This window comes from Triturus cristatus, chromosome 3_1 (assembly GCF_964204655.1).
Source record: "Triturus cristatus chromosome 3_1, aTriCri1.1, whole genome shotgun sequence".
Taxonomy (NCBI): domain Eukaryota; kingdom Metazoa; phylum Chordata; class Amphibia; order Caudata; family Salamandridae; genus Triturus; species Triturus cristatus.
In genome coordinates this window covers 356678706-356704917 of record NC_140583.1, presented here as the reverse complement: position 1 = coordinate 356704917, position 26212 = coordinate 356678706, and the positions used below count along the sequence as shown (strand labels likewise).

Sequence of the window (26212 nt, the reverse complement as noted above, 5' to 3'; positions counted from 1 at the left end):
AATTGCTCCCACATAGACTTGACAGCCATGGTACACAATACTACTCAAGCTATCCCTAGTGCTTCATGAGAAACTACCCAACTATCCAAACCTTTTCACTCTCAGCATGGGCAGGGTGAGACATTCCAATGCGCAACAGCTCAATCTTTCAATCTGACTCCTGAGGTAATAGTTTGGATACTTAAATCTCCCTCCAGAATGTATGTCTATTCTAAAGGAGGCCAGAAGACCAACCACAAGGGCTTGCTACGCAGTAAAATGGAAAAGCTTTGTTCACTACTGTGCATCCTTCAACACCAACCCTTCTTCACTAACCGAACAACAACTAATCTGTTAATTATTACACTTGCAAAAGGCACATTTGGTATATACCTCAATGCGCTTGCATTTAGCAGCCATTGCAACATACCTACAAAACAGAAAGCATCAATCTTTTTTTCTGTACTCCTGTCATCAAAGCCTTCTTGGAAGGATTAAAAAGTCATTCTACAGGTACACCTCCAGTACCTGTGTGGAACCTAAACATTGTCCTAACATGCCTTATGCGGCCAACATTTGAACCACTTCATAGTTGTCAAACCCAGTTTTTACCATGGAAGGTAGCTTTCTTTGTAGCAATAACGTCTCTAAGAAGGGTTAGCAAAATGCACGATCTCAATGTGGAAGAAACATACTTTTAAGTGTTCCGACAAACTCAAAGTTCGTACCTAAAGTTATATCTCCTTTCCATTTAAATCAAACTCTAGAGTTACCGGTTTTCTTTCCAAAACCAGAGAACATCGCAGAGCATGCCTTACATACACTTAATGTTTAACGGGCACATCTGTACTACTTGGAACGTTCTAAACCTGTCAGGAAAACACAACTATTTGTTTCGTTGTCAAATTTACATAAAGGAAAGGCTATTTTAAAAGCAGGAATAGCCAGAGGGATTGTCAAATGTATCCAAATGTGTTATGCTAAGCAAAACAAACATTAACAACTATGCCAAGGTCTCATTCAGCAAGAAAGAAAACATCAACTATGGCTTTTTTGGGGAATTATCTCTCTTAGTGACATTTCCATAGCAGCAACATGGATGAATCCACATACATTTACAAAATATTATTGTGCGGATGTTCGAGGAAGGCAACAAGCTCTTGTTGGACAAACAGTCCTTCAAACATTATTTCAAACAAACGCACCATCTAATTCCTAAAGCCACCGCAAGAGGGGTATTGCTTTACAGTCTATGCATAGCGTGTGTACCTGCAGTCAACACATGCTACAAATGTAGTATGTTACTTAACCTGTAAGCATTTATTCGTAGTGTGTAGTGCTGCAGATTCACATGCACCTCCTCAGCAGGTATTAGATGGTGAAAACAATACACACAAATATAGCATTTTCAACCCCAAATGCTAACTTAGCGAAATATATCCTCACTCTGTATATGGCAGGGAGAAAAAAATATCGAATAAAGGAGCTGTTGAACATGAGCAATACCTTGAGGAAGAGAAACGACGCACGACTCCCATCATAAAACTTACTCGAGGAAAACAAGTTGCAGAGTCCAGGCCTAACACTGGATGGCAGGAGTATGCATAGCATGTAAATCTTCAGCACAACACACTACAAATAGATGCTTACAGGGTAAGTAACATACTCCTCATTTCACACACATTACTCAATGATACTCATTAATTCACAAATATATAGAGGATGGCAGGTGCTGACACACTCCTGGTCACACCCCTGAGTGAGCTCTGCATCCTAGAAGCTCAATGTCAGTCACATATACTAGATCATTCATAATGGGTTGTAGTTACCAAAAAGCAAGCCTGATGCCTTTGTCAAGGTGTCACCACTTTAACCCCTTCAGTGCCCATGACGAGCTGGACTCGTCATGGGCCGCGGTGGCGCTGTGCCCATGACGAGTCCAGCTCGTCATAGACCCCGCCCGCTAATTCAACGGCCGGCACAGGGCGGGGAAAGGGGCGGGCACTGAAGGGGTTAATGAAAGAAGAATATGTTATAATAGACCAATGAAGCACCATTAAAATCGCTAAAAATGGTACCATCTTATGATGACACTAATTAGAGCCTGTAATGATTCGCTGTTAACTTTGTGATTGTCAATAAAGCGTTTCTAAACATTTCAGTGACCTTCATGAATGCATGTAATAATTTACTGTTGACTTTCTTATTGTCAATGCAACATTTAGTGTTCAAAACTTTGTTTCTTTAGTCTTTATTTTTATTTTTATATATGCTGCAGCACTGCATCGGATCCACCAACAGGAGTCCTCACACTCCAGAGCCTTTGAGAAAAAGTCCAAGGAGTGCTTAAAGTGGAAGAAATCTTCTCTAGGGTCGCTGTTACCAGCACCTGGGAGACTTATGGTAGCAATTGATTTATTTTTCTGGTTTAGGGGCCCCACTGCTCTTCCAGGGTGGTCCCCAACACTCCCAAGTTAGCACCACAGTGCCCCTTCACTTTGGGGCAATGTGTGCCAAATCCGCAAATGAGTTCCACTAGGCACTATGGAACGCAACTTCGCCCTGTGCCTGCTTTTTTCTTTACTTTTGTGTTTTTTTTATAGGTGGCCTCACTGCAACCTGCAGTTTCTTTATCCGAGTGCCCCTGCCCTCTCCGGGGCACCCGGAATTGCACCCTCCATAAGCTGTGTGCTAGCCCAAGACCTCACAACATTTCCGGCACCTTATTTGGCCAGCACTATAATCTCTGAGCCAGTGTGGGAGCAGGCAGCATCTCATTGGTTCCTGCCCACATGTGGGCGGCTGTTGCTATTAGTATGCACTCCCTGCCGATTTACAGATACAGACACGGGGGAGGAGAGGCACACTGTGGTGCTTCTGGGCCTAACCCCAGGAGGTTTGTCCCAGGAGCACAGAGGCACTCAACTACTCTTTTATCCTGAAGAACTGGAGGCCCTCAAAGACTGGCATAAGAAGTGGAGAGTAGCAGTGCTCGTTTTACCATGTTTGGAGTCTGTCTCTTGGGCACTGGGAGCCCTCAGAGAAATAAAAGAAAAAGAGCGCTCTCATATGCCTCTCCTCCTACCAATACTTTGATCTCCTCCAGGACTTTGACCCTTCTCAGGGTGCCTTTAGGAAGTTGGGTAAGAAATGATACACATGTTCTAGACTAACTTGGTCCCAAGCGTCACCACTCTCCTTTCTTTGGTTTGTCAGGCACCAGTGGGCCGTAATTGGCAATCTTCTATGGTTTTATTTCTGGTGTCAAGCCCTAGCCACCAGGAATGCTTACCTTGGACCTCCCGGACTCTAAATGTTTATATTTCTGTTGGAACGTGTTCTTTTAATGCCCTCTTTGTATAAGACCAGTTTGCTCTCTAGGCGCAAGGTACTTTTCCTTGGCCTTGAGTATTCCTCCGCTGCACCCTAGGGCCCCCAAGGCTGAGTGTCCTTCCTGCCTGCACTCCCCAGGTCCTTTGGATTCCTCATCGCTTCAAAGGCGCATGTGTTTTCTCCTAATGGTGGTTCCACACAGACGGGACCAGCCCGCAGAAGATCCAGGGAAAGCTTCTAGCTGGACCATCTCTCTACTGTCCACCAGTGGCTGTAGGGAGGCCAGCGCCACTGGCCCTGGAAAAATGATTCCTAGACCAGGGTGGCAACAGAGGTCCTAGAATCCTTCTCAGCAGGATGTTTCAGGTGTCTTCTCTCTTCCAGCAGGGCATTCCTCTGGTGGTGTTTTCCCCCATGCCCAGGCCGTTCACAAAATGTTCTCCCTTGTGCCAGGCTTTTTAAGTGTAGGTGGAAAGTCCAATCCTAGGATGACACATCACTCCACTCCTGCCAACATTTTGTGAATTTCCAGGATGGCGCTGTCACATGTCTATTAAGAGACTTTCTCTGGTAGCACAAGCCCTCCCCCTAACTACCACAGATGCCTTCCCCGTCTGGCTGCAAAGTAAGTGACTTCAAAAGATTGTTTCTGAAGATGATTGGAGTCAGAGAAAATTGATAAATTTTGAAGTGCCACAAGAAGTGTAGATATGTGGAAATTAAAACCGGATCTGCATTCAATGTCCTGAGTTACTGTGTTGATGTCTCAACCAAGCTCTAACCCGAAGTAAGCTGTTGGTACTGTCCCAATTGACAGTTGTAATGTAGTTATGGTGTGTGTTATCACTTTGTAATAGGCACAACCCAATTTATAAATACTTCCATAGAAACATTCTTTTGTGTGTTACAAAATAGCACTAAATTAGCCAAAAGTGTTTCATGATGGTCTACTGTGAGTTTGTCCAGTTTTAAGCCCCGCAGACAGTGCCACAAAAAGATGTCGTTTTTGAAAGCCACAATGATTTTATAGAGTGTTTAGGATTCAACTCTTGTGATTTTGTTCCAGAAGGCCATTAGGAAGCAGAAATCCGTTATTTTTGGTTATGGTCTGAAGGGAGACTCCCAAGTTGACTACCTTTTCCAAAGTTTACCTTGCAGGGAACAATCTCCTAAAAGAGCTTCACAAAAAAAGCACAAAGCGCACCATAGAAAGGTTGTTGTCTTTCTCAAGGAAGGCATGACCACACCCCGGATCGCTGGGAGTTTTGATGCTCTTCTACTATGCCAAACTCTTCCTCAATATCATGCAACCCCTTCGCACCTAAAAAGATGAGCCCATAGTATCCTGGCACTATGGTTGACTCCGTGCTGATCACATGCTGGATCATTTCAGGACAGCTCTACAATCAGCTGGACTACTGGATGAGGGGTTTTGGGGTGTTTCTGCAGGTTTGGCGACTCTTGCAGCTTCAGCCCCACACTTCTCTATACTGTACCTTAACAGGCATTGGCCCTGGTACCTGGGTGGGATGTGATACTAGCTAGGGTACCGTCCGACGTCACTTGATCCCTTCTTTGGTGCCAGTTTTGATGACCATGCTCACGACCAAGAATTCAATAGAGGCAAGTATCGTCCAGGTGGCAAAGGAGAAATTCAAGTTTAGATGCTTTGTTTATGAAGGATAAGGACTATGTCCAGACGGAGGATGGTGGCTCAGAGGCTGTTTCAAGAAACAAGGAGTTATTGTAATTCTTCAAGAATTGCCAGAGAAGTACAGCATGATGAGACCAAGTTATTTAAATTTTTTATTTCTCTGGGATAACGGATGCAGGGAGGAGTTTCAGATGATGAAAACCTATCTAGAGAAAACTCCTGATCTACAGGTCATTGTGCTTGGGACCTATAGTAATGCAGCTAAAGACACCATCTGAAAAGGGCTTGGCGTTGCCTTGATGACTACAGTGAGAAAGGAACAATACATGAGCTCAGAAATAGGGACCAGACTCCTTTCCAAATACAGGGGAAGAAGCTGAGTGCCAGCGATCAGATTTAGAAGTGAGCTCAAGAAAGCATTTTCCAACTTTTGAATCTGTTTGCTGTTGCTATACCCACCTAATTGCTAATTGAGCACCGTAAATTGCTGCTGCCACTGCTTTTTGCTTGCATACTTGGAGAACAATGCTCACTGAGTGGTAACCTGCCTGGGTCCTAATCTAAGCTTCAGGACTGCGTTGGCGAACTGGAGAAGGCTCTTCCTTGGGCTTGCAGTCGCAGACTCCGCATACACCACTTGAGGGTCTTCATCCGCACCTGGCAAGAGACACAAACCGAATGCACACGGACAGGAGACCCATTAGATGCAAGACCTGCAAAGCCAGTGATCAAACCTATGTCCGACACATAAAACTCATCCCTTGAACATCTGTGATCTTTTGAGAAGGAGGAAATGACTATATGGTTTGTGTTGAGCAGCACAGTCCCAACAACATAAGCCTTTGTTCTGAAGTGAGAAGGTTTATCTGGATGCGGATGTTAAAGTTCAGTTTGTGGAAAAGAGCCATCATGCACTGGAGATGTTCATAGACCAGCACTGAGCACTCCACTTTTACCAGCCACACGTCCAAGTAAAGGAACATATGGACTCACAACCTCCTTAGTGAAGCTGCCATGACCTCCAGCACCGGATTGTCAGTCCGAATGGGCAGATGGCAAACTGAAAAAGTTGTGACCCTGCAATGAATCCTAAGGTATTGCCTGTGGGCGGGGAGAACTGGAAGAAGCAGTTGACCTGGAGGCCAAGGGACAGCAAACATCTTGAGTTCAAGGCCACTTGGACCTGCCTCCAAACCAGCATCTTAAACAATTCCTGCCGGAAGAACAGGTTCAGAAAGCACGTTTCCAGGACAGGCCTTAGGAGACCATCCTTTGGGATCTGGAAGAGAAGGGATAAAATCGTGCACCCATCTCTTCCAGATGCAGTACGTCTAAGGCCCCTTTGTGCAATGAGGCCAAGACTTCCAACTCTTGGATCCAGTCATGGGCCGGCGAGCACATTCTGAAGGAAGAGGGTGGTCTGAAGGGTAGGATAGGGAAAGGTTGTTGTGCCTGTTCAGCTGGATGACCAAGTGCTCTATTATGATTTTCTGTCAATGACTGGCAATATAGAAGACCCGTCCTTCCACCAGAAAGTGATGGGGGAGGAGTGGGAGGGATTTAGAAGGGGCAGAGCCTACCCTGTGGAGAATGGTGGGGACTGGCTCTGCAGGTAATGCCTCCAAGACTCACCCCTGCATCGAAAGGAGCAATATAGTTGCCGTGGCGATTGAACAGGGTGAAATCACTGCCTTTGACTGCCTTGGTCAAAACTGGATATCTTAAGAATAACCATGGAATTTCAAATACTACTGGTGGAACTGTCATGCAGGGAGGGTAGGCCCAGGTCATGAGGCATATCCCTACTGTGCTTGAAACATTCCAAGAAGACTGCCTTCTCTGCAAATAGCCACTAGCTCTCAAAGGGCATGTCCATGAGCGCAGCATGGACATCTCAAAACTCCACTGGAATGCATCCAAACATGCAGATGCAGTGTGACAGCCATGCCCATAGACAGTCGGTGTCTGCATAGTTAAGGGCACATCTCAGAGTCTGTTTTGATGCATCTAGACAAACCCTCACCAGAGAACAGCTTTTTATATGGTCTGGCAGGCTGTTAAAAGTTCCCGTAAGGCATGGACATATTGGCCTAAAAGAAGCTGCTACACCTCTACTAATAATTTTTTGGTCAGACCCTAGTAATTGAGATACAAGGATCTGAAAAACACCTCTAAATTCTTCTGATGTAGTCGCTCTATAATATTGCCTTATTTGATTAACACAAACTTAGCGTTCCTCAAAACTCAGTGGCTACTTGAAAATGTTACTAGCCTGCCCAGCATAGACTTGTGGCCTAACATATATTTTATGTAATTTAACCACACCTTTTAAATGTTGATTGTATATTTCCTCACATATCATGGTCGCAAAGAAACACTAATCAAGCATCATTGTTGAATTTTTCTTTCCACCGCTACCTGATCCAAGTTAATATTCCCCTCTTTACTACCTAGTAGCATAACATTCTTGTGGCATACCTCTTTCATCTCCATTTGCGTCTTCCTTTTTAGGTTTCGTCTGCACAGCACTTGCACTGTCCTGGAGAAATCTATTGTTTTCAATACAAGCTTAAAAGGAACTTAAATCCTGCCTCCTCTTTCCTGGCTTCTCATTGGTTCCTGTGCGTGCCACTTAACTTTCCTCCATTTCTATTGGCTGTAGAATATTTTACTGCACTTACCAATGCTTGATTCTTCTCTGCTTCTCTTATCATTTTCCCGCCACCAAAATACTGTTAACATCCACTTTGGTGGAACTATATTTTCATAAAGTTTTCCCTTTTACTATTGCAGCCTATTTATATAACAATTTATCACCCAGAGAGATTAAGTGATTTGCATAGAACCACAGGATGTTGCGCTGCGCCGCCGAGACTCAAACCGGGATCCCCAGTGTTCAAGTCAGCAGCTCTGGCTGCTGCACCATATCCTCGCCACTCCCGTGTTATCGGTCAGGGAACTCTTTCCTTCACCCAGGCAATGATTGATAAACAGCTCTTTATTCATTAAATAGGTGAAACCGATGCTTGTTCCATACTCCAGCGTTGGCAGCTGCACTCTCTGCTCTTTGACTTATATCCTATACCATATGATCTACAAGGCCCCAATGGAAACATTGGCCTTTGAATTTAATCTTTTTCCATGCCATATTCAACCTTATGTGCACCAACCACATTCATTGCTGTTTATCTGACATTACCATTTTATATTTCCTTTACACACCTCATCATGTGCTCTACTCTGTTCACCACTGATAATATTTCACTCAGCGTCAGCTCATCCTTTGTCCACAAATCCTTTCTTGCTTTTTCAAAATTACAGTTTAGATTAAATTGGTCCCTAATACGTTAATCTGTCTTGGTTTCAAACTGGTAGCTAGCTGCTAACTTTCTAAGACTTGTGACATTCCTCCATCCTTTCTCCATTCCCTTCAAGTCAGCCACCAAAACGATACTGTTGTATTACCCCAAGTTTATTGAGGTCACATCAGTAGATTACCTAAGTCCCAAGTGGTATATACAACTTTCTTGGAGAAAAGGAGAATTGGCAGGTGTCTCTCACTCTGCCCTCACTGAGTGTTCAGAGTTAGAAAAACCTGTCAGAGCATCCCTCATTCACAGAGTATTCTAAAGTGTTCAGCAGCATATATACAAGGTTAAGCAAAGGTCAAAGACGCCCCATTAATAAATCATTATACAGTCTTTTTCTATAAGTTTATCTACGTTGTTTGTAACTAGCCCTCTAACAGCAAGATTGTTTAATTGTAAGCTAGAGAAAAGATTTCTGTACAGCCCCCAGATTTGTTCCCTAATAAAACTTTTTATTTTCTTCCATTTGCACCATCTCACTGGTGGCTTCGTTAGATGAGTCAGAAAATTCGGATAGCTGCGCTAAATGCATTGACCCTTCTCCTCAGGCAGCATAACTTCACCTTGTCTGTCTTACGCTCCACTTACATCAGGCGTTTTTGATGAAGCGCACCTCATCGTCACTGGTTATCCTACAGCACATCCACCGGTGCCATTTATGCCTCATTGGAATGGTTAGTTCACTGAAGTACAGACATCTTTGCGCTCCACTGACATCTGCAACATCTGCGGACCAATCGCTATTCTGATACTATATAGAAGCAAATTCCTCTCATGTTCAAAGACCGTTTGTCTCACCTGCGTGCCATCCGTAATGACTGGGCTCAGCCTCTGAAATTTCGCGGGATTGTCCATCAGTATTGAGTTGTACAGTTGGAGATAAGCCTTGGCTCGTCGCCATTGTAACAAAGTGCTACAACAAACACAAGCTGACAAATTGCAACTGAGAAGTATTAGAAATCACGCCGCTCCTTCTATAAAACCATTCCAGAATAGAATCCACTCTTAAAGGTCCAGACAATACCGAAATACCTCTTGATGGTCTATTCAAATAGCATCTGAACCTAAGATCCAGTGCTGAAGAAGAATGAGTCACTTACTTCTGAAGGCGGTCCTCCAGCATTATTACAGATCATCACGTGTCTCCAGTGAGTTACTTCATTTGATTTGTTCTTGGTGTTTGCTTAGTTTTATAAAACAGGCTCAGAATCTGAACGGCATGGAAAGATGGGTAAAGGAGAGCTCGACTGAACGTAGAAAACTACCCTTTTTTGGGGGTTTTGCCTTAAGACTCAACTTTCAGTGCTCACTACTAGAATGTTCTCAGCTTGGATTGGGGGAATAGTCAAATAACTTGTGAAACTGTAACAGATATCAATTCTGGAGGATCAGATTTACAGCTGAGTAATTTATTCATGCCACTCCTGTATTTCAAGCAGCATACTCTAGACTATGTCAGTTTCTTGTGATTACAGATAAATCAGCTTGCTGGTAGGAATGTTTTAATCATCTACTAGATTGCACGATTTGTCTTTGATGTCTGACAACCTATAGAGACTCTTTCACTCTCCTCACTTTCTTGCATAATAATTTCAAGAATAAAATTATTTTAAAAAGAAATGTTAAATTTAGGATTAGTTGGTGGAGTCGAATGATTCTTTATTGCTGATGTACATTGTTCTACTCATAAAATGATACAAAAAGGTTGACATGGTCAGTAACACAAAACCTGTGACCTTTCGTTTGAAACCTGCTTTCAAAATGTGCCGACACTTTTCAAGCTAGCCAACCGCTGAGAATATGGACGTTGTTTGGCACTCTCTGAATGTTTCAATACACTTTTTAAATAAGAGGTTTGTAATGACATCCTTGCATGTGGAGGTCTGGGAGTACCATGAGAAAAGACTTAAAATGCCTGAATGATTCCGAACAAAAATGGGCGCTCAGGTTATGGCTCAGAATCGGAGTGGCAGGGCATTTCTGATCAGCATTTCATTGGACTGGGGTGTGAAACCTGAGCTCTTAAACACTTGGATCGGTTCCATGTGCTGTTTCTTAGAATGTGTAATTTCTTTCGCAGGGATCGAGCTAATCTCCAACTCTCTAATCGCCGCCTTGATAGAAGGGTAAAGGAGTTAATGATGCAAGTGGACGATGAACATCTGAGCCTTACAGACCAGAAAGATCAGGTATAGGAAGATGTTTCTTTGTCAGCACCAGCATCTTTGTTTTTGTTGTCGTCTTGCATATGTCCATTTCATTGTAATCGTCATCGTCTTGTCTATTTATATTTTTCTTGCTGTTGAACTGGTGATATATTAAGAGAGATCTGAAGGTAGATGGTTTGTATTGTATCTGCTGGATAAGTGTATGGAAGTCTCTGAAAGGAAAACCTTCAGTGTTGTTTTCCATATCAGCTGTGATTGGTCACCTTTTCAACTGGTGTGCTGCCTTGTGTCCATTTACCAAAGGGTGGTGTTCAGCAGGGGATGGTACACTACACCTGAGAACAAACATTGTCTTTCATTATATTTCTCTAAGCAGTTTTTCTAGCAGCATTCCAAATACAAGTAATTTATTGACCAGTGTTACAAGGCATATCTGCTCTAGGTTTTACTCAACAAAGTTTGGCAACTAGTAGACCAAGGGGTTCAGTCTACTTTTACTTGCCTACAGGGTTCTGGTTTTCCATAGGGGTGCGGTTTACTGGCAAAGTACCAAGATAACCTGTTGTGCTTTATTCCTGCAGATTCGAATGGAAAGTTTAGAGCTAGTTTCCAGTGCCTAACAAAAAAAGAGGTAGCAATCCATTTGAAAGGGAATCCTATCCCTGTTCTTCTATAGTATCACTGCAGTCGCAATATTGTACGACTTACACATTTGTGCAGAAATTAGTAGCAATGATGTAGAACAGAACAAAGAGACAACACACATTTCAACCATGTGAAGAAACGTCATTCATTGATCAGTAGAAAAGAAAATTTCTTTTTTTTTTTGCACATGCACATCGTTTTGACACATGCAATATTATGCTCCTGCACCTAATAACCTTTGATTAATAGAATTTGTAAGAGTTGCAGATAAATAACACCGTAAGACACACTATGTACACACAATATTAAATGTTCAAAGGGAACACATCACAACATTTCTGATGGAATTATCTGGTGAGCAAGCAATTTACGGTGAGGGAGAAATCTTTTTCGCAAGCAGCACTGCAGATAACTGGATGGGTGTCTGAACACAACAGCTATATTAATACATTTTGTATGTGGAGGGGCAAGGGAATGGTCTGTAGTATCCTAGATCAGCAAGCAACAAAAATGTAGGAATATGTACGTAACTTTGGTGTATTTATGGACGATACTAGTTACCCCAGAGAGTTTCTGAGAAATAAATGGCAACTGTTGTTGGAGCAAGTTGAAAAGGTGTTCAGTTTCAAGATGAATCAAAGGAAATTTGAGACACCTAGCTACACTTAACAGTACCTATTAAATGCGTTCTGTAGTCCTTTAAATACTGAAGGTTATCCTGAAAACTCCACACAATAATGAAAGCTAATTGGTGATTCCACGCCGATCTCGTTGGTGATCTGGGTAGATGGCACCATCTGTATAACCCTTTGTTTGGGAGGACTAGAGCTTTCAATTAAAAAGTTTGTTTAGGTTGCTGTATCTGTTCTGCCAATATCTGTAACTATTATACAGACAAACAATGGTCCGATCGGAAGAAGCAGCAAGAGGCACAGAAGTACTGAATATATCAAATGATCTCCTACCACTATATGGAAAAGAAGAACAATCTCGTACATAATTTCATTTCTGAAAGTTTTGTTAGATCACTTATAAGTCAGTCTCTAATAACATTAATATTTACGCATTGTATTGAAAACTCTTAGCTCCCCAGATTGATAAAGTGATAAAGAATAGTTTGCAGAGAAGGTGCTCGTGTGAATAGAGTAGAAAAAGGAAAAGAAAAGGAGGGGTCCTTTAGAGCTTTTCACAAATCCTAATATTGTACATGGAGCATCGCTGCTCGCTCCACCAGCGACAGGCCACGGTCCCAAGCCTTCTGGTTGGTACACTTGTACCTGATTCTTTACAGTCTCCTTTATGATTCACTCTCTCAAATGCACTTCCTAATAGTACTGAAGGATAATTGGGCTAGTCAGGCCGCCCCTATTTTAACAGTCCATATATTTTGAATGTAATATCCTTGTACTCATGCCCTCCTTTTCGCCCACACATGATATGTTTTTTTTCCAACTGGAGTAACTAGGTACGGATGTTAGTAGTCACAAAACAATGTGGTAACCCAAAATTCACCCGAAGGACCTGGGTAACTTATGATACAGACAAAAAATTAGTCCGATCGGAAAAAGCAATAAGAGGCACAGGGGAACTGAATATAGCAAAAGATCTCCTACCACTACATGGAAAGGAACAATCTCGTAGATTCAATCCACAGTTACGATGTTAGGGCAACAGACCAGATTTAAAAAAATAGAAGATTAGGATACATACACGTGGGGTTGGGTGAGAACTTTATAATGTGGATGTGGTTATTTTATACTTGACCAACGGCTGGAGTACGCACTGGGAGTATTATACCTGCAGGTTATTTGGTGGGACAGGGAACACAACAGGGATGCCCCCTGTCTCCCCTGCTGTTTCCTATCGCCATGGAACCTCTTCCAGCTTTGTCTAGATCCAGGCATATGTATAAGGGATTACATGTTGGAAGGCATCACCACCGAATAGCACTTTATGCAGATTACTTACTCATCTTTTTTGAGCAACATGGGGGCGGACCGGAGGGGAGCCCGCTCCGTGCTGGAGGATTTTGGTCTATTATCTGGTTTAAGAGTCAACTGGCAGAAGTACAGGCTCTTTCCTGTGGTGCAGAGTGCCAATCCCCCCGAAGGGCTGACCCAACTGCAATGGGAACCTCGATGTTTGGCTTACCTGGGGGTTAACGTCTATCATGACTGGGCTGACTTGCTGGATGGGAATGCAGGGCGAGCTATTAGATCCCTGAGATCGAACATAGATTTCTGGAAGCCACTACCGATTTCAGTAGCAGGCAGAATAGAACTCCTTGAAATGCTTGCTCTCCCCCGCCTTCTCTATTTTTTTAATACACTGCCATTATCGGTCCAGAAAGCACTATTCAAGGAGCTGGACTCGCTGAAACTGAGTTTATTTGGAGGACGAGACGGGTGGCGTTAGCGACAATGCAGCGAGCAACAACGGCGGAAGGGTTGGTGGTTCCTGGCTTCGCGACATACTATCTTGCAGCCCAATTGCAATGGCTGATCCAGACCAGACCCCTTCATGCCACCACTATCTAACCTCAAAGTATTTCTCCAGGTGAGATGGTCGCCAATTAATGAGTCACAAGAGTTTAGAGTGGTGGCCAAATGCTAGGGTTGAGGCTTACAGAGATATGTACTAAAACTCCATACTCCCTGGACTTACCTCTGGAACTATTGAGGGCACTTCCACATGGTGGCAGCTGGCGGGGCCTTGATTTCTTGATCAAGTGGGGGGCGACGAAGATGGGAGATCTTTTCAGAGATTCAGAATTGCTCCCATTTGAGGAATTACGTGCAGAGTTTGACGTACGTCAGGGACACTTTCTTCTACACAGAGCGCTCATGGCAGTAATGAGAAAACACTGGGCCACAGGAACTACTGAACCTCCGGTATCGCAGAGTTGTCAATATTTAGCTTTGCTGGCAGACACCATCAAGAGGGTCTCCTGCTTATACAGAGCATTGCGGGCAGACCAACAACAGTCATTAGACAATATGCGATCTAGGTGGGAGGGTGAATTAGGCATTCCTATTTCAGCTGCAGTTTGGGACAACGTCCTAGACTGAATGCCCAAGGTCTCTAGGAATGCACGCTTCAAGCTAATTAATCTATATTCTACATAGGTCATATCTAGCAGCAAAGCACATAAGCAGAAACTTCCAGGTAGCTGATACAGCATGACCTAGATGCAGAGACGAGAGAGCACACATTCTACACATGTTCTGGTCATGTGCCATGCTTAGGGGAGAATACTTTTAAGAGAATTCCGAAAAGGCATAGTAAAGAATGATGTAGCCCGAGCTTGGGGACGTCTGGACCAGACCCAGATACACCCACGAGGTCACCTGCAGGATCGCCAGGATTGATTCCAGATTGTGGTATACTACCTGCCCAGACCTGTACAGAGCACCCTAGGTCCTAGGATACTGGCTGGGACTTAGCGTCTGATTGTAGAATATCTTATTTCTCCCCGCCCAGTGTGCTAGAGCACTTTATTAAATATGTTGTGTAATTTCATTTATGCAGTGTCGTACTGACTCATGGGGGATGGGACGGGAATAGAATACTTGTTGGTTGATATCATTAGAACTATTCTTTTCATCTAGTGAGACAGCACAGATACTAGCAGGTATTTGATAACTAACAACTACACTGTTTGATGCACGAAAATAAAATCGGTTTGAGAAAAAAAAAAGTGCATCCAGCAGAAGCAGGAAGGCCTCTTGGCGTCTCATGTGGCTCCCAAAGCCAGTTCATCTTTACAAAGACACTGCGACAGACTGAAAGGAAGATTTGAGTTTGGGGTAGAATTGAAAAGTAAAGCTGTATCCTACAATTCCCCCATCACATCCTGGGTTTCTCTCTGGTCCAGCAAGACTCAGAAAAGGAAGCGATGTGGAAAGATTGTCATCTAAAAGAAACAGGTAGGCTAATGTATCTACAGAAACAGCACTGGGTGATGCACCTGCCTGTTATTTGCAACCAGGGAGCGAATAATCTTTGAGAAACTGGTAGAGGTGTGCATTTCCAAGGGGCTTATGAAAAAAAGCATCACTGAGTGAACAAGCATTTGCAATGCAATAGGTCTTGCATTTATAAGAGTTTGAGCTATTGGCATTGTAAAATTACAATGCCTTTTATTTATGTTTTGGTTTTAAAACAAATAAAAGGCATTGTCATTTACAATGTCAGTAGCATAAACTCGCATAAAAGCAGTGTGCGGCGTGCAGCAGTGTGCGGCGTGCAGCAGTGTGTGGCGTGCAGCAGTGTGTGGCGTGCAGCAGTGTGTGGCGTGCAGCAGTGTGTGGCGTGCAGCAGTGTGTGGCGTGCAGCAGTGTGGCGTGCAGCAGTGCGGCGTGCAGCAGTGTCGTGCAGCATGCAGCAGAGTAATGCAGCAGTGTGTGGCGTGCAGCAGTGTGCGGCGTGCAGCAGTGTCGTGCAGCATGCAGCAGAGAGTAATGCAGCAGAGAGTAATGCAGCAGTGTGTGGCATGCAGCAGTGTGTGGCGTGCAGCAGTGTGTGGCGTGCAGCAGTGTGTGGCGTGCAGCAGTGTGTGGCGTGCAGCAGTGTGTGGCGTGCAGCAGTGTGTGGCGTGCAGCAGTGTGTGGCGTGCAGCAGTGTGTGGCGTGCAGCAGTGTGAGGCGTGCAGCAGTGTGCGGCGTGCAGCAGTGTGCGGCGTGTAGCAGTGTCGTGCAGCATGCAGCAGAGAGTAATGCAGCAGTGTGTGGCGTGCAGCATTGTGTGGCGTGCAGCATTGTGTGGCGTGCAGCAGTGTGCGGCGTGCAGCAGTGTGCGGCGTGCAGCAGTGTGCGGCGTGCAGCAGTGTGCGGCGTGCAGCAGTGTGCGGCGTGCAGCAGTGTGCGGCAGTGTGCGGCGGTGTGCGGCAGTGTGCGGCAGTGTGCGGCGGTGTGTGGCGTGTAGCGGTGTGCGGCGTGCAGCGGTGTGCAGCGGCTTGCAGCAGTGTGTGGCGTGCAGCAGTGTGTAAAGTAGCTGGTGGCAAATGGAATGCGCGTGGTTGTGCCCGTAACCGCCACCAGTTCTGCCTGGGAAGCCTTTGGGAGCATTTTCTTAAGCCCCTACATAAGTCTCGCTGAGCGATCGCTTACGCGATAGCCAGGCGAGACCTAATAAAAAGGGTTTCTTTGCTTTCCTTCTGCTGAACAGATTTCTAACCTTAGAAGGAAGGGGGTGAAGACCTATGGCCCCAGTATTCCAGTTCTCCAATCTCCTTTCAAGTAGAGCCTTGTTGGAGGCGATACCAGGAGCATCTGGCGACAGGAGCTAGGTGCTCAGCCTGCTGTGTGTTGAGCTATTATATGTCACAAGTAATGAAGGGCTTCAACCTTCAAGGCTATGCTGGGCAATTTAAATGTCACATATTTTTACACCAGTTCCCGGCGTAGGGTATTGCACACTGGCAAGCTCTTGTATGACTCGAAGCGTAGTACAAACTGGCAGCCATGGTATTAGTGGGTGGAAGGAGAGCTAGGTTTTTTACGTCTAGGAAAGATTTGTGCCTGTTTCTAGAAGGGTATGGGGGCTACCTTGGGGAGAATAAATTATTTAAGCACAATTTAAGTCATAGAGAGACATTCGAATATGAGGTGCCAAGTCACAGTACACTGTCAATGACCGAGTCATTTCTTTGCAAAAGTTTGTTCACAGAAAACCCTAACAAAATCCTAAAATAATTATTGCTCTCAAATGTGTGGCATCCTAAACCAACGTAAAACAAACATGTCACTACCCACAAGGGTCTGGCACACTGTTTGGAAAGTTTTTTCAGCATTAGTTGTACGATTTTGGAGTTGGTGGGAGTGAAAATCTTATTTTGCTACAAATCGTTTAATCTGACAAGGGAATTGAAATGAACAGTCCATTTTCTTCCTAGAATCTGTTCCCAATGTGTTATTGTTCATCAGTTCTGTATAGCTGGAATAGCTTGCTCTCGGAATAGTGAATTGTATACGTTTAGTTGGTTGTGGCCCCGGTTCTGAGAGTCGTATGTACCACCATGGTAGATCCGGCGTTCCTGACTCACCCACCAAAGATCATTTGGGAAGTGTGCGGATGCTTACTACTTAAAAAGAACGGAATATTTGCAGACACATAAACCTTACTTAACTCTGTTATTTGAGCCATTTCACCAGGGACGGTAGGGAAAGTCAACAGTTAGCCATAATATTTACTGGGTAAAAGTATAAATTCAGCCTCATCGCCTCATGAATGGTTTGATACGGATAGGCCTGGGGATGGAGTGGCAATTTTATACACAAATGATTGCCCTTCATGTTTTGAGCATCTGGTAGACAAACTGAAACTTAGTCCAACTGAAAGAGTGATGGAAGTGTTACCATATCAACTGCCAAACATCCAAGGCCCTTTTGTTGGGTCATTTATATGTCTAATACTCAGCTGCTCTTTCTAGGGGCCTTTAATCTGCTGTACGGTGATAAAAGGATACAATGACCAGTAAAAGAGGAAATACCATGTGGGAGGTGGGATTTGTCCAAGGCTCTCTAGTTGTAACTCATCAGTAAGAGAACATCCTTGATTGGCTGCTAACATTTCATACTAGAAGCTATAATTTCTAGAACAAATACCCACATTGGACAGTGCATAAAAGGATTCTCTCTGAGCCTGAGCTCAAGTGTGTGGCATATAGGGAAAAAACTGCAGTGAAGTGGCAGAAAATATCATAACTTTCAAAACGACTCAAGATAGATTGCAGGGCTGCCTGGGTCTCACCCATATGAATAACCAGTGGGCAGAAAAACAAGGCATTGAACAAATCAAATATATGATATAACAGTGAATTCAAAGGCATGAAAATCAAGCAGAGGTAGTGGTAGTAACAGTACTCTGAAAACATTTTGGAGTAATTGAGAAAGCATTTAATGAAATATAGGTTTTTGTTGAAGCAAAGGGTATGTTTTGCCACTAAGAAGCAAAAAACAAGGAATTGTGCAAGATAATTGTTTAAGGCCCTGAATAGAATTGTTAACCGCGTTGATTGCAAGTGCATATTATTGATTTAGAGCAGTAGCATTGAAACTCCAGGGATACTTTAAGGATCACATCTTTCAATCAAGATAGGTTGTCCTGCAAATAGGACAATATCTGAAAATGGATTTGAGGTATCTTATGAAATACAGACTGAAGGATTTGGGGGCGGTGTCTGAGTTGGCTCCATGGTAGTTGGGATCATTCCTTGAGAATATACATGCAAAGGCCCATAGAGAAGCATCAGGAGCTCCATTAGAACCGGTTTCTATGGGGTACCACAAGAACCCTGTTTGTAACCTCAGCTTTTAATGTTTATCCACTTTAGGACAGTTTAGGTGCACTGCTCAGAGCACTTCAAAGTCATATAGAAAACACTTAAGGGATCTTTCACTTGACTCGGGACCCAAAGGTGACTACTAGAAGCCACTTTTAAGAAAATAGCAATATTGGATGAAACATAAGTGGCTCAACTTTAATGAAGTAAAGATGTAATTCTAAGTAGTGGGTACCGATAGATACTAAAGCATTAAAGAAATAATGAGACTCTGAGTGAGTCATAGAGAGATTACTCTGAAACATATTTAAGACCCTGAGGTATACTTTGACTCCTGGATTTCGGGTTAACCAAGTGAACGCTACAGTTTACTCCTCTAACTACTATCTCATGCAGGGTGGTAGAGCTCGACCATTTCTACAGTAGGACAGGACCATGTTGCTTAGGCAGTAATCAGAGCAAAATGGATTATTGTAATTCCCTGCTAATCCATTATAAAGCGGCAAAGGCAAACTGGATATTCCTTATTCAGTCACAAATCTGCCACAACAGCACAAAGTTCACTGACACTCAGAATGATGCACTGCCCCCAGACCAGACCAGATTTAATTTGACGTTTCTGATGATGGCTCTTAATTCGCTCTTCAAAATTGACCCGCAGTATCTCAAAAGGAGACTTAAGATTCATCACCCAATGGGACACCTTGGATCCAGTGGTAAGGATTTTTGGATGCGAACAAGGATGGGATGCTGCCTTGTTCTGGTGAAGGCAGCATGTGCTCCTTAGATTTGATCTTCAGTGCTTGGATACCAGAGCTGGTTTTAGCCTTCTATAAACCAAATAAAATGATAGCCAAACAAATTATTGTGCAACTACTCATTGCGCTTTCATCCTTTGTCAAGCTATTTATCATAAAGCTACTAACTTGGAGTACCATTTTAAACTCAAGTGTGTGATGGAAGAAGAATAAATTAACGTTTCTGGTTTTCTATTATTGAAGCAATGTTTCTAATTGTATAGTTTGCCTGTTCTTATATTTTTTGCCGGAAGGCCAAATCTTGAATGAGAAACACGAAAAAATGGTCCATGCCTCCTTCTTAGCTTCTGTTCGAGAGCTAATATAGTGAGAAACCATGGTACAGAGGGAAAAGCACAGTGATGGATCCAGGGAATTGTTATGGCAGCTTAAGTCTTCTTTCAAAGACAATGTTTGTAGAAATAAAGTTAGTATCTCACCAGTTCATCACACTGATAATCGTGAACAAGGCCCTCCTTATGAACGACCCGGGAAGTGATCCAGATTTCTCTTCACTCTCAGAATTACTGAGACCAGGGATATCTGTGACTCCAGGGATGGGGAAATCCAGGCCATTACAAGTTTGACCCCCGAGGGGCTCCTTAAAATGAGGAATTACCAGGGCAATTGGCAACTCCAAATCCAATTCTCCCCATTAATTCCTCACTCCTCTCCCTTCCCGGATTTCCACACAGATTTCATCAGCAATCAGCTGAAATCCCCATATTTGGAATAAGCAGAAACACAGCGGATCTCATCCTTCTGATGGCGTCGGTAACTATTGTTAACTGTCCCTTTGCAATAAAGAGCTCGCTCGTAATGAGGGCCCTATTGTCTTCAATTTTTTTCAAATGCCAGTAAAATTGTTTGTTACCTGGAGTTACAGGGATATGTGAAGTCTGAGAGGTTGCCTCTGTGGTTAATACCTGCACTGATTTTTGCACATAATTTAGAGACACCTTACTTTTGATAGTTCTCCGTTACCCACCTGCAGTTTTGGTTGATCTTACGAACATATTTAAACTCTCCAGTTCTTCAAGCAGGTATTCTCCTTTGCGGTATTATTTACATTTTTTTAATAGTACAGTATTTAGTACTTTCAATTAGTCTTCTTCACAAAGATAATCAGTGCGCTATATTGTAAATTGTGCTTAGTATAGATAATGTTCCTAACAATATTATGCTACAGCGATGCTGCCTATAATACTCCTTACTAAAATGTGTATTTACTTGTCAAAAGTTGACACTGTCTGTAAGACAAGTCATTTTAAAGCACACATGCTGACCTTGTGTTTTATAAATATACAGTTGAGTTTACGTTTGAAAGCAATGAAACGGCAGGTCGAAGAGGCTGAAGAAGAAATCGATCGATTGGAAAGTGCAAAAAAGAAGCTTCAGAGAGATTTGGAAGAACAAACTGACATCAGTGATCAACTTCAAGCACAGCTGACAGCAGTGAAGAAAGAACTCAGGTGAGAGACAGTGGCAGAGAGAGGAGAAGAGGGACAGGCAGGAGACAGAGTGTTGAACCTGGCGTGCCATTCCAAGCTAGGACTGTATAAAGTGAAAAAGGCACATTGGAAATTCTTGTTGTTTCCATATCGCCCAAACCTGCTAACTGTACATTTTCAGTATATTATACTTTAATAATATGACCATCCATTACATATTTCAACTAGTTAGGGCTTTTCTGTGTTTGTTCTGACATGCAAATGTTTGAATTTATAGTATAGTATTCATATGTTATTTTTGGAGCATGTTATCAGTGTTTTAAAACATAGTACAACAGAAAGGTGTGAACAAATGTTTGATGCAACCCAGGAATGTTTTTAGACCTATGTAAATGAAATAACGTGCAAAACTGATCAAGAAAAATAAAGTGCTAAAAATGATCAGGACTGTTCTAATTAAGACTCTGAAGAATAGAATGAGGAATTCAGACTTATGCCCAAGGCTATAGTTAGTGATATTAGGCACATAAAGAGGGGCATAAGACTATCTTTTAGAAACTAAATTGGTGGTTGTAACCAAAGCTGGAAAACGGTGGTACAGATTTTAAAAAGTCCCATCATCCTCTCTGTTGTGTGTGTAAAACAGACACATTAATTAGACGCTTCTCTTTAAAGGGCTATATGATGGTTTGGTTATGTTTTATAAAGTTATATTTCATATGGTTGAATTACATAAAGAATATCCGAGTACCACGTCATCTTCCCTGTACCATCTAGTACTTCCACTCCACAGTGATTAGGAGCTGGAGTGTCACCTTTCTTTACCTCCAAAGGGGCTATAGGCTGGCTTTCGCCTCCATTGCATTGATGTGCTTCTTTGGGACACACTGGCAGGCCCAATAAGAAGCATCTAAAACCAGACCAATGTGTGTTCTGGTCTCATTTGCAATAGTACTGATGGTGGGTCATGTGGAGTGAGAAAGCAGGCTTGAGACTCATTGCTAGCATGTGCCCATGCAAGGACTCGCCCGACCCCATACGACGGTGTTGCAATTGTATTGTCCAGTGGTGGTTTCTTCATTGGGGCATGGGGGCATCTCTCCCCCCCCCCCCCTGTTTGTTTTGTTCCCCCGGGTGGCAGGCCCCATTAAATCAGGTTTACTGTTGCTTTGGATTCAGTTTTTGTTTTTGAGCTGCAGTGCGTGCCATGGGCCGGGCAGAGTTACAGGGGAGTGACTAAGAGGGGAGGGGTTGGGCTCTGAACCTGCTGCTTGATGATTGACAGCTGCTGAGCCTCCTTTGGGTAAAGTGCGCATGTCTGGTTGGACGGGTGCCTTGCTCCAACCCAGCCAACATACACACTTGATTCCTCGCCTACCTATGTAATGTAGGAGCCTGAGGGATTGCTGCCCAAGACCCCAAGGCTCCAAATGAGCGTTGGCAGCGACTGACCGAGCCAATCCTCATGCTGCTCTCTTGCGGTTTTCTAACACAAACATCAAGGTAGCAGCATCTGGATTGGCTCAGGAGTCGCGCGTGGTGCGGCAGGGACTGGAGGGAGGTCACAACTTCCATGCTCACGGCCAGCCTGGAGGCTAAGTCACGAGTGTTCGGTGCTGAGAGGGATGGATGGTGAGTATTGTAACTTTAGGGGCAGAATATTATAAAGGGCTTTATACTGAAGAGCATTGGCAGAAGGAAGTCACTCTACCCCGAGGTGAGGACTAGGCTGGAAGAGTGTTGAATTATAATGACAAAAGGACATGGAAGACTCCCCATATTACAAGTAAAAGTCACTGAGTTATGAAGAACCTACCCGCGTGCTGTTAGCAAAGGATGAAGACGGTGCTTTTACCGTGTGAAGGGGCGGGGTATAGGCGCGAAGCCCTTTCCGAGCACCAACCCAGGAATGGATGGTTTATTGCACACTATTCTTGGGCACACGACTAAGCTTGCAACATAGTGGTATTTACGCACTAGTCTACTAGGCACGTGCCAAGGGGCGCAGCTATCTACAGGGCACCTGGTGCAGCAGTACTGGGCACATTTGTGTTAGGGGCCTATGCACCCACATTATGGCCCTATTTTACTATTCAAGCAGTAGACTGAATTAGACCCTACCCTTGCTCGCATCTGGGCCCATGACACTTTTGCTGCTCCGTTGAACTTGTCTAGTTCAGCAGTCCCAGCAGGAGAAGTCTGGGAGCTTCTTTTAGGCTTCTTGTGCATACATTAACTCAAAATAATTCCAAGAGAATGCATGGTTCGCTCACAACTAAGCTCTGAAATACTAAGTGAAATAATGTCCTGTGTCTTCAAGCTCTGCTGTCAGCAAAACGAGCATAACCTCAAAGCTATTTCGTGTTAATTTATGCGCACAAGCCGCCAAGAAGAAGCGCACAGATGCCTTCTGAGTTGTCGCAGCACAGAAAAATTCATCACGGTACAGCCTTTGTCTCGAGCCTGTGTGATCTTCGATAGATTTCTTTACCTGCCAGACTTCCTTCCACTCATCTGTTTAATAACCTGCTCTCAAGGAAAAGTGCTTGCAGACTGCAGCACACGGATCTACTTGCAAATGGAATTAGAACCAGGCCACGAACTAGGCCAGCAGCGCTGGCATGCCTGTGACCCTCGGGGAGGCACGTTTCCTGTCCTCCCCAGGCAGTGGAGCCTTCCATTCTGCCCTTTCAGTTACCCCATTCTTGGTGAGGTGTGGGGGTGTCAGAGGTGCATGCAAAACTCGCACCGGCAAGTGGGTTAAAGACTTTAATTACCACCCGTCTGATCAGTTGGTGGGGGGCGGGGCTGCTGGGTACTAACCAGACATTGGGGGATGTTGCAATCTTCTAGGGGCAGGCACAGATGGGGTAGTTGCTGTGTACAGGGAGTATAGTGTTCTAATTATGTACAGAGGTGAGGGCACTTATTTCTTCTCAAACTGTCCAGCCACCGAATATGAACGCTACTTGGTGCGTTCCAAAATACAGCACCTTTGTGCCGCACAAACATCAATAATGTGTTTTTGTATTGAATTTGTACAAAAAGCACTGTTTAGTAATATGCCAAAAATGTACCAGCAGGGAACCTCTGCCTCTGCATTCTCCAGGGCCAGAGTTCCTACATCAGATAGGGAATGGAACTTTCCCACGTTTGTGCATGCCTTTACTGACAGTGGAGTCCCCTGCTCAACATACATCAGTTAATGGGCCAGCCCAGCGTGAGATGAGGAATGACACCTGTGCCCCTTTGGTCAAAGGAGGTTATAGAGGCCCATCTGCCTCAGGAAAGGCTGCTCAGCCCCCATTGGCAGTATCTGATCTGAACAGCACAGACACAGCTCAAATCAGCCACCATGCTGCCCACACTGACAGCTGCAGTCCCTCGCTCCTTTCGCTTCCAGGCCATGCATAAATTCAGCAAGCGTACATATCTGTTCCCCAAGGCACGTACACTACCCTTACAAGCCACTTTAGACACACACTTATCCATCCATGGTGCCCCTGGAGTAGTGTTCTAATCCAGGCACCTCAAAGGATAGGAGGCGCTATATAAATCAGCTACAATACAAAAAATAAGTTCTGATGAGGTCATTTGCAGCAAAGCTACATAGATCTGGGCCGTGATAGTCATGGCAAGATGACTGCAGTTGAACTCTGAACAAGGATGGGGGTGATGAGATCATATTTCTTTATCCCATGAATGAGACATACAGTGCCTTGTAGGATGCCCCACTGCCTTTTAATGCTTATTCCTTGCTGTCTCATTGTGTCCAGCCCGACAAATCACAATAATTTGTATTTGCACAGTAGATTTAATTTGCAAAGGTATATCAATAAATAAATATTCTGTGAAGTACTCAGCATTGTTAGCTCTGTTTGTTACGCAGTTCTGTGGTTATACTGAACAAGCAGATACCTACGTCATTATCATATCAAATCTCTTTATTGATGTCATAACTACACTTCCACAATTGCTTTATTAACCTTCTTGCTTTCTCAAATATGTTTGAAAATTCACCATTTGCCCACTCTTTTTTTCAAAATCTCGCTCGCCGCCAATCACTCATCACAAACATTTAAGCCACACCACTTTCAAATGTGAACAGCCTCCACTGGTACTGTCAAGGTGATGAAACCTAGCTACTCACTATTACCCCTTTCCTAGTAATCCACTGTACAATCTGGAGAAAATGAGTTTCTTTTGTGTATTGCAGCCCAATATTTGCTGCCTGAGGGGGATTTTGAAATGTGTATTTAGATTTTCTTCACTGTTTTGTTGTTTAAGATTCACTTGCCATTCAGTGTGGGAGTCTTCAAAAGTTAAAATATGTTTTTTAAAAGATGAAATGTTTGAAGTGCCTCCAATGCCCTTGATTATTAAGTATAGTTTACCAATAATCGTTTAATATATATTGTGATCATACATTTTCCAACTCTGACTTAACATTTTCTCATTGTACTAAAGAGCTTAAAATATAGATAGGCCAATTTGTTTTAAAGATTTGTGCTATAATGTGGTAGGTTAGAAGAAAAACTAAATTAGTTTGGACTAACTAAAAATATTTTTTCTGTTTGGATGTATGAAACATCATGGAATGTAAGGTTATGGCTGGGCATTTGAAAGTGATCCATTTAATATTAGGCTATTGTTTGGTAACTAAAACTATGCATGGACATATGATTGGGTCTGGCCATTTCTAAAGCTGCACATTGAGTTTCTGCTTTATGCCTTGGTGTAGGAAACTGGGTTGTTAGTTGAGGGGGGGCAAGTACCCACCTCCAATAATTATCACAGTCCCTGTCAAGGTGAACCTCGAAAGTTCCTAAATAAACCTGAATTCAACCTTGTGGTAGCTATGGCACGGAGTAGGCAGGCTTAACTTCAAGGCAATGTGTAAAGTATTAATGCAGTACTAAAGCAGTAATAAAGTTGAATGCTAAACATTACATTTCCAAAACGAATTAGAAAAAAGAGTCACATTTAATAAACAAAATTAGATAAAAATTACAAAAATCCAAAAAGAGGAAAATATATGAATTTACACTTTTTTAAACTATAAACGGTGCCAAAAAGCACAAAGTGCCAATGATAGTCAATGCCCATGGTTTAATACAACCTAGGCACAATTTTATACTGACCGCGATGGAGCACAGGTCAAATCACTAACCAGATTTGTCCCGGTCAAAGATTTTACCTTCTGCCTTTAGTCCTTTAAGTTCCAACCTACCGTTGAAGTACACTTATGAACCCCCGGGACCTCAGCGGAGGCACTTCGAGACTTAGAGGGTAGTAGGCGGAGGCCACAGTAGGGTCCAGTTGCCACTTGACAGTTGCAGGAAAAGGTCTCTTGTAACTTGATGTCTTCCAGTAGCTGTAACAGGAGGTCAGCCATATGGATTATAGGAGACAATTTCTTTGACTTTGGACTTTGAAGGAGAGCAGATCCTGTCTTTTAGTTTTCTCTCAAGGCACAGCTAGCAGGTTCAGTCCTCTTCTGATCTTACACAGAACCTGGAGTGTTCTAAAGTGGGT

The 26212-nt window shown here is 43.5% G+C and overlaps 1 protein-coding gene across 2 annotated transcripts in view; it reads left to right on the top strand.

The window, feature by feature from the left end:
• The window catches only part of CGNL1 (cingulin like 1), a 413622-nt gene that overhangs the window by 371884 nt on the left and 15526 nt on the right, over positions 1 to 26212 (top strand). For both annotated transcript variants that reach the window (XM_085644099.1, XM_085644098.1), the window contains exons 17-18: positions 10415 to 10523; positions 20535 to 20698. In XM_085644099.1, the coding sequence (XP_085500225.1) occupies positions 10415 to 10523; positions 20535 to 20698 (273 nt within the window). The remainder of the gene's footprint in view (positions 1 to 10414; positions 10524 to 20534; positions 20699 to 26212) is intronic.